At 32.7% G+C, this 13315-nt stretch overlaps 1 protein-coding gene across 3 annotated transcripts in view; it reads left to right on the forward strand.

The window, feature by feature from the left end:
- The window catches only part of LOC134711731 (protein PALS1-like), a 55934-nt gene that overhangs the window by 16866 nt on the left and 25753 nt on the right, over positions 1-13315 (forward strand). For all 3 annotated transcript variants that reach the window (XM_063572562.1, XM_063572564.1, XM_063572563.1), the window contains exon 3: positions 6728-6837. In XM_063572562.1, coding sequence (XP_063428632.1) covers positions 6728-6837 — 110 coding nt within the window. The remainder of the gene's footprint in view (positions 1-6727; positions 6838-13315) is intronic.

The raw sequence follows: 13315 nt of genomic DNA on the forward strand, positions 1-13315 counted from the left end.
AAAAATGACATCTAGAGATCAACGCATGGCCCTCATCAATTATAGGCAAGTGTTTATAAAAAAATCAAGCTGTAAATGCCCTTTGGTTGATTTCAAAATTCACATTGCACCCATATGATCATATGATCATATTTGGTTCAAAATAAAACAAAATATGATCAGGTGTTTTATAGAGATTTGTTGGTATACCTATTGAGCATTGAAGTTGTTTGGTTCAAGTGTTATTTTATTTTTTTCATGCAGTTAGCTCCTGTATCTGGTAGCATTTTTGTTATCCTTTTTGAGTAAACATAGATTTGTTAAGATGAATTTCACAAGCTGTTTTTTCAATGCAAAGCTCTCAGCATCAAGGCAATTTGACATGCATTCGATTCACTGAGTAAAAAGATTTGGTTTTAAGATTTCGATCACAGACAATTCAATTTACTGAAATGAAAAATTCTTCCTAAATTCCCAATAACCATTTAACATTATAAACTATCAGAGAGAGAGAGAGTTGAAGGTGAAGTCTGGTAATCAGGTCGGACTTGTGGCAACATGGTTACATTTAGCAATAAGGATTTTGATTAGATTGTGTAAATTGCTGGAAAGTCTTTGCAAAATTATTGACAAACCAACTGGCAGCTGGATTTTCTTTTTATTGTCTATTTAGCTGTAAAAGAACGACCTTGTTAGATGAAGTGACAGATTATACAGTTGGGTGACAAAGGTATCTAAAGAAATCTTTGATGATGTGCTTTTTATTGAGGATCTTAGCATAAATCTATATGCAAGTGGCTTTCTAACATCCAAACCAATTAAGATAGAGAGATTCAAGTGTTATTTTATTTTTATCAAATGAATAAAAATTAGAAATTTTGTAAATTTTATTAAATTTTTTTGAAAGAAAGTTAAACCATAATAAAAAAATGTTGGAATGGTAACATAACAAATAACATATTATATTCTTCTTTATAATATATACTGGTTGACATTTGGAAATTCATGCTTTTGTTTTAATAAAGCAAAAACTAAATATGATAACTTGTAAAGATATAACTACTTTTTGAAGGAATATTTTTTTTTTATCCCTTTTAATGATGTAAAAAGTAAAAAAAAAGGTTATAAAACTACCAGTAAATGGTTTTTCATTTTCAAGCTTTAAAAGCAGTTTGGTTATCTCCCCTTGAATAAGGTTTAAGGGAAATCTTCAATAATTCAGTGTTAATTTAAAATATGTTGTTGGTAAAAATATATGTAAGAGGCATTTTATTCAGCTCATAAATTTCTGTCTGAAAAAATAATAATAAATTTGTTGTTTCATCTACATGCTCAGGTGCGGATCCAGAGGGGGGGTTCCGTGGGTTGGAATGTTTGATGCTCACCTTAGCAGTTTCTACATAAGCATCAATGAATTTAAGCTGACATTCTATAAAACTTTTTTTTGTTATTTAAACTCACATTGATCAGCTTATCATAGCTTTTTTAGCTCACCTGGCCCGAAGGGGCAAGTGAGCTTTTCTCATCACTTGGCGTCCGTCGTCGTCGTCCGTCGTCGTTAACTTTTACAAAAATCTTCTCCTCTGAAACTACTGGGCCAAATCAAACCAAACTTGGCCACAATCATCATTGGGGTATCTAGTTTAAAAAATGTGTGGCGTGACCCGGTCAACCAACCAAGATGGCCGCCACGGCTAAAAAAAGAACATAGGGGTAAAATGCAGTTTTTGGCTTATAACTCAAAAACCAAAGCATTTTGAGGAAATCTGACATGGGGTAAAAATGTTTAACAGGTCAAGATCTATCTGCCCTGAAATTTTCAGATGAATCGGTCAATCGGTTGTTGGGTTGCTGCCCCTGAATTGGTAATTTTGAAGAAATTTTGCTGTTTTTGGTTATTATCTTGAATATTATTATAGTTAGAGATAAACTGTAAACAGCAATAATGTTCAGCAAAGTAAGATCTACAAATAAGTCAACATGACCAAAATGGTCAGTTGACCCGTTTAGGAGTTATTGCCCTTTATAGTCAATTTTTAACCATTTTTCGTTAATTAAAGTAATCTTTTACAAAAATCTTCTCCTCTGAAACTACTTGGCCAAATTAATCCAAACTTGGCCACAATCATCTTTGGGGTATCTAGTTTAAAAAATGTGTGGCGTGACCTGGTCAACCAACCAAGATGGCCGCCACAGCTAAAAATAGAACAAAGGGGTAAAATGCAGTTTTTGGCTTATAACTCAAAATCCAAAGCATTTTGAGGAAATCTGACATGGGATAAAAATGTTTATCAGGTCAAGATCTATCTGCCCTAAAATTTTCAGATGAATCGGTCAATCGGTTGTTGGGTTGCTGCCCCTGAATTGGTAATTTTGAGGAAATTTTGCTGTTTTTGGTTATTATCTTGAATATTATTATAGATAGAGATAAACTGTAAACAGCTATTATGTTCAGCAAAGTAAGATCTACAAATAAGTCAAACATGACCAAAATGGTCAGTTGACCCGTTTAGGAGTTATTGCCCTTTATAGTCAATTTTTAACCATTTTTCCTAAATTAAAGTAATCTTTTACAAAAATCTTCTCCTCTGAAACTACTTGGCCAAATTAATCCAAACTTGGCCACAATCATCTTTGGGGTATCTAGTTTAAAAAATGTGTGGCGTGACCTGGTCAACCAACCAAGATGGCCGCCACCGCTAAAAATAGAACATAGGGGTAAAATGCAGTTTTTGGCTTATAACTCAAAAACCAAAGCATTTTGAGGAAATCTGACATGGGATAAAAATGTTTATCAGGTCAAGAACTATCTGCCCTGAAATTTTCAGATGAATCGGTCAATCGGTTGTTGGGTTGCTGCCCCTGAATTGGTAATTTTGAGGAAATTTTGCTGTTTTTGGTTATCTTGAATATTATTATAGATAAGAGATAAATTGTAAACAGCAATAATGTTCAGCAAAGTAAGATCTACAAATAAGTCAACATGACCAAAATGGTCAGTTGACCCCTTTAGGAGTTATTGCCCTTTATAGTCAATCTTAAACCATTTTTAGCTCACCTGGCCCGAAGGGCCAAGTGAGCTTTTCCCATCACTTTGCGTCCGGCGTCGTCCGTCGTCGTTGTTAACTTTTACAAAAATCTTCTCCTCTGAAACTACTGGGCCAAATTGAACCAAACTTGGCCACAATCATCATTGGGGTATCTAGTTTAAAAAATGTGTGGCTTGACCCGGTCAACCAACCAAGATGGCCGCCACGGCTAAAAATAGAACATAGGGGTAAAATGCAGTTTTTGGCTTATAACTCAAAAACCAAAGCATTTAGAGGAAATCTGACATGGGGTAAAAATGTTAATCAGGTCAAGATCTATCTGCCCTGAAATTTTCAGATGAATCGGTCAACCCGTTGTTGGGTTGCTGCCCCTGAATTGGTAATTTTGTGGAAATTTTGCAGTTTTTGGTTATTATCTTGAATATTATAATAGATAGAGATAAACTGTAAACAGCAATAATGTTTAGCAAAGTAGGATTTACAAATAAGTCAACATGACCGAAATGGTCAGTTGACCCGTTTAGGAGTTATTGCCCTTTATAGTCAATTTTTAACCATTTTTCGTAAATCTTAGTTATCTTTTACAAAAATCTTCTCCTCTGAAACTACTGGGCCAAATTAATCCAGACTTGGCAATAATCATCTTTGGGGTATCTAGTTTTAAAAATGTGTCCGGTGACCGGACTATCAAATCAAGATGGCCGCCACAGCTAAAAATAGAACATTTGGGTAAAATGCAGTTTTTGACTTATAACTCAAAAACCAAAGCATTTAGAGCAAATCCAACACGGGGTAAAATTATTAATCAGATCAAGATCTATCTGCCCTATAATTTTCAGATGAATCTGACAACCCATTGTTGGGTTGCTGCCCCTGAATCGGTAATTTTAAGGAAATTTTGCTGTTTTTGGTTATTATCTTAAATTTTATTATAGATAGAGATAAACTGTAAACAGCAATTATGTTCAGCAAAGTAAGATTTACAAATAAGTCAACATGACCGAAATGGTCAATTGACCCCCTAAGGAGTTATTGTCCTTTATAGTCAATTTTTAACAATTTTCATAAAATTTGTAAATTTTTATTAACATTTTCCACTGAAACTACTGGGCCAAGTTCATTATAGATAGAGATAAATGTAAGCAGCAAGACTAGTAAAGTAAGATTTACAAACACATCACCATCACCAAAACACAATTTTGTCATGAATCCATCTGCTTCCTTTGTTTAATATTCATAGACCAAGGTGAGCGACACAGGCTCTTTGGAGCCTCTAGTTATAAATCCAATTTGATGAATCTATTTTCCCCCAACCAGTTTTTATTTCCCATCACTTTGCGTCCAAAAAAAAAATTTGTTTTTTTTTCTTGAATATTATTATAAATAGAGATAAACTGTAACCAGCAATGATGTTCAGCAAAGTAAGATTTACAAATAAGTCAACATGACGGAATTGGTCAATTTACCCCTAAGGAGTTTTTGTCCTTTATAGGCAATTTTTAACAATGTTCATTAAATTTGCAAATTTTAACTAACATTTCCCACTGAAACTACTGGGCCAAGTTTATTATAGATAGAGATAATTGTTAACAGCAAGAATGTTCAGTAAAGTAAGATGCACAAACACATCACCATCACCAAAACACAATTTTGTCATGAATCCATATGCTTCCTTTGTTAAATATTCACATAGACTAAGGTGAGCAACACTGGCTCTTAAGAGCCTCTAGTTTAATTTATATAAAATGCTGATTGAAAATCTCTGCAAAATTTTTATGAGAAATCTCGATTTTGTTGCTCTTGGTATCATGCTATTTTGCATTTGGTTTGATTTTATGATATTTTTTTTTAAAGAACTTAAATTGATTTCAAAAATTGGAAAAACAACAATGCAATACAGAAACATTGAGTTCTGATACATGTACTCTGAAATTAAGTAAAGATTGAATGACTATCCATATAAGGCCAGGTTTGGTATTGATCATCATTGCAATAGGTCAGATTATCTTTATCTTTATTATTGGGCCTTAGGTAAATCTTACTCTTATGTTTACAATCTTAAGAAGATCTGGTTCACCCTCTTGAACTATCTTTTTGGCCAAAAGATGTAAGTTAATTAACCTAATCATGCTAATGTTACTTTGAATCTTTTTGGAACACAGGAAATAGAAGTAGAAAGGATTAGGTCTGGTAAGGACCGATTTTGGCCTCAAATTTCAGGTTCATCTGACGAAAGATTTTGACAACCTTTTAAACACTTAAGTGTCAATATCGTTTGATTCAATTAGTTTTTGTGAAAGATTTGAGCTGATTTAGTCATCTAAAACGATCCGATTCAATCCGTGTTCATCCACAAACTTTATATAAGTTATGTATTATCATCAAATAAAACTTGCATTTCAATATTAAGGATGAACACAAATGAGGCCACTTTCGTTTTACACGGAAACCGTCTAATATTTACAGTTGTTTAACTAAAATGCTAGAATTGTGAGAATTTTAGTAATTTAGCATGACCATGGTGCTACTACCCGGTATATGTTCATTGTATTGTCAAAAACAGTCCATATTTATGTAGCAGAAACACTCTTCTGTCCAATAAATAACTCAAAGTTTACATTTTAATAATTTTGTAAAACTGATATATTTTGGGACCAAAAAGAGGTCTGACTGGACCTACTCCTTTATCTGAGTGCTGTTTGCAAATCTACTTTTTTTTCAAGCATAAAGGCTTTTTTAAAGAAAAGTGCTGGCAGAATATGTGATTGTCAGGGTTTCACAAAATGTAATTGTAGTGCTGGTGTAGTCACTAAGTCCTAAATGTTGTCTTTACAAAATAATCAGGACAAATTTTGTAACAGTCAATCATTTCATGAAATAACAAATTATTGGTGAATTCAGTGCTTGTTGGAATTTACAATAATAATATAAGAATTTAATTTTACTTGTTAATTCTCTTATGGTGTGTGCTGTTGCAATTATGATCATATAAGAATGACTTTGTTCATTACTTACCATCGCTCAGTTTTTGTGATCATTTCATTCAATGTTGTAATATAAGGCATTTTGTAAAATGTCCGAAAAATTAATCAATATGTATTTTTAAAAAGCCGGATTCTCATAAGCATTTTTGAAAATTCCTCATTTTACAGGAATTCTACAAAATGCATGTAGGGTTAATATTTACCAAATAGAGGAATATCCCTTTGCATTTCAATTTTCATACATTTCATATTTATTATAAACAACCATTCAAATTTATATTCATAGTCTTTTATAACTTTACAGGAGTTTTTTATTTGTTTTTATAAATGTGAACATGTATAAAGGTTGGGCATTGATTCTTACAAGTATTTTTGCTTGTAATAATCTATTTCATCAAGTACAGGAATCACATTAATGAATTTCACATTATTGCCAACTATTGGAAATTTTCAATGATAAATGCATGCATTAAACTCTGAAGCAGTACAGGCTGACATCTCCTGCTTACCTAAGTGCACAAAATAATAATGATGAGGGTTGGACAAACAATTCTGTTCAGAAAATAATAAATTTCCAATGATTCTGCCAGCAGGAAGTATATTGATAGAATGCATCTGAGTACAGTTATTTTGATTGATATGTCTATTAGAACTTGCATCAGGTGTAACAAATTACCTGTCACACAAAAATAAATATTGTTTTTATTTCCCCAGGGTCCCCTGCTAACAGTTCGGAGCTGGAGATCGGAGATGAAATCATGAGCATTAATGGGAAGAACTTGACCAATTGTTCTCACCTGGATATCATCAATCACATTCACAAGGTATAATTCATACTGTTATTGCAGGTAGATGATTAGAAAATGATCAGCTGATTTATTTTTGAAGATTTAATTAAAAATTTGAGGGGGAAATCAATCTTAAACTGACTTGATTACCAGTGGTTATCAGTTTTGTCTGGAAATAATGAAGAATAAATTCGACTGCAGTTAGGTGATTATAATATCAGCTAAACAAATCGAAATATTGAAGAAAACTGTCAGAAGTACTCTTACATAAGATATATTTAGCAGGCAGCAGATTTGCATACCCAGTTAGCACCTATTCCAAAATAACTTATCTACCTGGCAATTTAGTAAATAAGTAATCAATCAAAGTAGAATACAGATCATCTGTTCCTTCCTTCTACTTTTGTACAGGTAATTATAACATCAGCCAATGAAATTCCTGCTATGAATTTTTGAAAAGTCTAAGAAAGGATATATGACTATATCCTTAAACATCTTACATTGGAAATAATGTGAATCGAACTGATTGTGTATTGCAGAGTAATCAAAAGGAATGTGTACCGGTAATAATAAATTTTTCAATTTTGACTTTCAGTGCTAATTCAACATATGTGATCTATAGTAATATATTTATTGATTGGGTCTTGAATTACATATGTTGTTTCTTAATTCAGTCTGGATTCTGACAATCAGACTCTTCCTTCTGCAAGAAGTGTGCCCATTATTTTATAACTCATTAGAGCCAAAAGAATCTGAGCCTCTTCATTAAGAGGCCAATCTGAACTAACGTTAAGTAATAATTTGAAAGATTGAATGTATTGTATAACATACAAATTTCACACCTTTAAAAAAATTCAGAATGAAAATGGGGAATATGTCAAAGAGACAACAACCTGACCGCAGAGCAGAAAACCGCTGAAGGCCACCAATGGGTCCTCAATACAATGAGAAACTCCTGCAGCCAGAGGAGTCCTTCAACTGCCCCCTTAACTCTGAAATTATATACATGAAACTAAAATTAAAAATCATACAAGACTTAAACTAAGACCAGCGTCTCCTGACTTGGGACAGGCGCAAAAATGTGGCTGGGTTAATTTAAAAAAGAAGATGTGGTATAGCCAATGAGACAACTCTCCACAAGAGACCAAAATTACACAGAAATTAACAACTATTGGTAACCGTAATGCCTTCAACAATGAACAAAGCCCATACCGCTTATTCAGTTATAAAAGGCCCCGAAGTGACAATGTAAACCAATTGAAACAAGAAAACTATCTGCCTTATTTATATAAAATATTAACGGAAAAAAAATATGTAACACATTAACAAATGACAACACCACTGAATTAAAGGCTCCTGACTTGGGACAGACACATACATAAATAATATGGGGGGTTGGGTAAACCTGTTTTGTCTCCCTTAACTGAGTCTAAAAAGCAAGACATAGGTATGCTGTTTCCGGTGTCAACAATGTATAAGTTTGTGATTAGGTCTAGTTTATGGTGAGCCACTATTGGTAGGTCAAAGATATTTGGTATGCAGTTGTATTAGTATTGGCACATCTCATTACCATGGAGATTATTTGGCCCTGCCCCCTCAGTTATGGTCTATTGACTTTGAAATCTTAATTATTTTTCATGTATCATAGTTTGTGATTAATAGGTCACTTTATAAGGAACCACCAGTGGTAGTTCAATAATAATTGGGATGCAGTTGCATAAGCATTAGCATATGTCATTTCCATGGAGATTATTTGGCCCCACCCCTTTTGTCATGGTCTATTGACTTTGAAATTTTTGCTTAGTTTTCATTAGTTAGTTTGTGATTAGGTCGGTTTATGGGCGAAACCACTAGTGGTAGGTCAATGATAATTGGTATGCAGTCCATAAGCATTGACTAATGTCATTTCCATGAGATTGTTTGACCCCACCCGCTCAGTTATGGTTTATTGACTTTGAAATATTTGCTTATTTTACATGCATTAGTTTATGGTTAGGGTTGTTAAAAGGGAACTAATTATGAAAAGTCAATGGTATTTAGTATGCAGTTATATTAGCATTGTCATTTTTTAGCCATGTACCTTTAGACATGATTCATTGACTTTGAATATTTGCAATTAAGTGCATGCATCTTGCTATTTTAATTTTAACATTTACATTATTGAAATTACAAAAACGCAAGACATATCTCTGTGATAACAGTTTATTTGAGATCTCAACCCACTCCCTATACCTCTAGTCAATGTAAAAAAACAACAACAAAAAACAATACCCACAGTAAAACTTAAGAAAAGTCTGTCTGTCTGTCTGTCTGTCTGTCTGTCTGTCTGAAATTTGTTTTAAATTCATCAAATTTCAAATACAGATTTTCTTAATGAACTTTATGTAAATTGTTGATACATAAATTTCCATTGTGATGGTGTAAAATAAGCTTCCCATGAATGGATAGAAACAACCTGTTGTGATGGGCTTTTTTAACAGTGTATATCATTCAAAGTGGTGATCTATGTGAAAAGATACAAAAAATGTCAAAATAATTGTAGCTTTGTCGCATTGTATGCCATAAATATATATTTTTTTTGAAACATAGTTATTAGAATACTTACTGTCTAGGTGTGCTGGTTTTTAAGCTCACCTGGCCTAAAAGGCCAAGTGAGCTTTTCTCATCACTTGGCGTCCGGAGTCGTCGTCGTCCTGCGTCCATCGTCGTCGTCCTGCATCTGTCATCGTTAACTTTTACAAAAATCTTCTCCTCTGAAACTACTAAACCAATTCAAACCAAACTTCATCTGATTGATTCCTAGGGTATCTAGAATAAAGTTTGTGTTTTCATTCCTATTTCATCAAAAAACATGGCCACCATGGCTAAATATAGAACATAGATGTAAAATGCATTTTTTGGCTTATAACTCAAAAACCAAAGCATTTAAAGCAAATCTGACAGGGTAAAATTGTTTATCAGGTGAAGATCTATCTGCCCTGAAATTTTCAGATGAATCAGACAACCCATTTTTGGGTTGCTGCCCCTTAATTGGTAAATTTTAGGAAATTTTATTGTTTTTGGTTATAATCTTGAATATTATTATAGATGGATATAAACTGTAAACAGCAATAATGTTCAGCAAAGTAAGATTTACAAATAAGTCACATGACAAAAATGGTCAGTTGACCCCTTTAGGAGTTATTGCCCTTTTTAGTCAATTATTAACCATTTTTCGTAAATCTCCATGATCTTTTACAAAAATCTTCTCCTCTGAAGGGTGCTATAAACAGTTTCGTACTAAAAACTAGGGGTTATTCCCCTTCTAAAAATAACCATGGAGGAATACCCCTGTTTATTTACTTACTTGGTGAAAAAGTATCATGTTTTTTGTATTTGATTGTAAAAATTAGTTAATTAGCTTTCAATTAAAACAGGTTGAATGATTGAAATAATTTTAAAAATTATATTAAATAAACATGTTTCGAGGGGAGACAACACTGTAAACAGTCTGTTTTTTTAGCAGTGAAAATTGAAAACTTATTTGCAGCCACTGTAGCTCTTTTCGGAGCAGGAAACCTTACCCTGAAACAAGATCTTTTTGAAAGGTCAGGTAAAAACCTACAAAATTCATACAGTTTTGATTATGAAAAATGTGCATGGATCATGTCTTCATGGGTGTGCACTTGTCCTGATTTCAAGTTTTTAATGTTAAAATTACACCTTTTTCCCCCCCATGTTCATTGGATGAAATTTTTATAATATATTAAAAGTACACATTATTTTTATTTCATTATAAACTAGAGAACATTCTGATTCCAGTGATATCAAGTTTCATACAAGTATCTTTATTAATCAGCCCACCAGTAAGGGTCACACATGCATGGTCCCTCAAAACATGACGTCATAGAAAAAAACTGTTGATTGCACCCTTAAAGGGACAAACATATAATATAATGATATTTTAGCAAAGAAATGTGATAGCAAATGTAGTAAAATTATTTTGAAAAATATTATATGACATGTATACATTAATTTAAAAGCATCAGTTTGGTACATTTAATGCAAATATTACAGATTTGTACATAGCAACCAGAAATAAGAAAACCAGACTCTGTGCGAATATTGAAGTTTTTTGTCTTTTTGCGACGTCATGATATTTTTATTCAATCTCTCATATATTTGAAACTAAAAGTTGTACATGAAAAGTGTAGATTTTTTCTACTTTGACCTTTACTACTGATCAGAGTAACATACATTTTTATTCATTATATTGTATATTTGGTACTTTTTATAGTCAAAAAGGTACAAGTGCCATTCCTAAGAAAAACACCATTTCAATATTTTTCTCAACTCAGCCTTATCTTAGTTCATATAATACTAGGTACAAAATATGCTTTAAGTACCTTTATTCATGCTTATTTCATAGTTTTTATTCTATTTATTCAAAAGAAACCCTGTTTTATGATTTATTTTCTTTGTAAAACTGATGAAAAAGGGATAGAGGAAATGTTTGGAATTTGCCAGTTAAACTGTTTGCCACTGGCCAAAATGCCATTACTATGCGACATAAAAAAAGAGCTGTAGTTTCACTATTTGTGGTCCCAATCCTTAAAGTAAGACATCATTTTAATCGGTATAGTGTACAGATTCAGAAAAGCTGAGAAATTTTAATTTGGCGCATACAAAGTTTTGCCTTAAGGGTGCTATAAACAGTTTCGTACTAAAAACTAGGGGTTATTCCCCGTCTACAAATAACCATGGAGGAATACCCCTGTTTATTTACTTACTTGGTGAAAAAGTATCATGTTTTTTGTATTTGATTGTAAAAATTAGTTTATTAGCTTTCAATTAAAACAGGTTGAATGATTGAAATAATTTTAAAAATTATATTAAAAAAACATGTTTCGAGGGGAGACAACACTGTAAACAGTCTGTTTTTTTAGCAGTGAAAATTGAAAACTTATTTGCAGCCACTGTAGCTCTTTTCGGAGCAGGAAACCGTACCCTGAAACAAGATCTTTTTGAAAGGTCAGGTAAAAACCTACAAAATTCATACAGTTTTGATTATGAAAAATGTGCATGGATCATGTCTTCATGGGTGTGCACTTGTCCTGATTTCAAGTTTTTTATGTTAAAATTACACCTTTTTCCCCCCCATGTTCATTGGATGAAATTTTTATAATATATTAAAAGTACACATTATTTTTATTTCATTATAAACTAGAGAACATTCTGATTCCAGTAATATCTAGTTTTATACAAGTATCTTTATTAATCAGCCCACCAGTAAGGGTCACACATGCATGGTCCCTCAAAACATGACGTCATAGAAAAAAACTGTTGATTGCACCCGAAACTACCAAGCCAAATTAATCCAAACTTGGCCACAATCATCATTGATGTATCTTGTTTAAAATTTGTGTTTTTTGACCCGGCCAACCAACCAAGATGGCCACCACGGCTAAAAATAGAACATGGAGGTTAAATGCAGTTTTTGGTTATTACTCAAAAACCAAAGCATTTAGAGCAAATCTGACATGGGGGTAAAATTGTTTATCTGGTCAAGATCTATCTGCCCTGAAATTTTACGATGAATGGGACAACCCGTTGTTGGGTTGCTGCCCCTGAATTGGTAATTTTAAGGAAATTTTGCTGTTTTTGGATATTATCTTGAATATTATTATGGATAGAGATAAACTGTAAACAGCTAAAATGTTCAGCAAAGTAAGATTTACAAATAAGTCAACAGGACCAAAATGGTCGGTTGACCCCTTTAGGAGTTATTGCTCTTTATAGTCAATTTTTAACCATTTTTGTAAATCTTAGTTAACTTTTACAAAAATCTTCTCCTTTGAAACTACTGGGCCAAATTTTACCAAACATAGCCAGAATCATTATTAGGCTATCTAGTTTAAAATTGTGTTTTGTGACCGGGCAAACCAACCAAGATGGCCGCTACAGCTAAAAATAGAACATAAGAGTAAAATGCAGTTTTTGGCTTATAACTCAAAAACCAAAGCATTTAGAGCAAATCTGACAGGGTTAAAATTGTTAATCTGGTCAAGATCTATCTGCCCTTAATTTTTTTTAGATGAATCGGACAATTTGTTGTTAGGTTGCTGCCCCTAAATTGGTAATTTTAAGGAAATTTTGCTGTTTTGGGTTATTATCTCGAATATTATTATAGATAGAGATAAACTGTAAACAGCAATAATGTACAGCAATTTAAGACTAAAAAAATAAGTCAAAATGACCAAAATGGTCAATTGACCCCCTAAGAAGTCATTGTCCTTTATAATCAATTTTTAACAATTTTCATAAAATTTGTAAATTTTTACTAACATTTTCCACCGAAACTACACGGACAAGTTCATTATAGATAGAGATAATTGTAAGCAGCAAGAATGTTCAGTAAAGTAAGATGTACACATCACAATCACAATCACCTAAACACAATTTTGTCATGAACTGTCTGCTTCCTTTGTTTAATTCACATATACCAAGGTGAGCGACACAGGCTCTTTAGAGCCTC

This window comes from Mytilus trossulus, chromosome 3 (genome assembly GCF_036588685.1).
Source record: "Mytilus trossulus isolate FHL-02 chromosome 3, PNRI_Mtr1.1.1.hap1, whole genome shotgun sequence".
In the NCBI taxonomy this organism is placed as follows: domain Eukaryota; kingdom Metazoa; phylum Mollusca; class Bivalvia; order Mytilida; family Mytilidae; genus Mytilus; species Mytilus trossulus.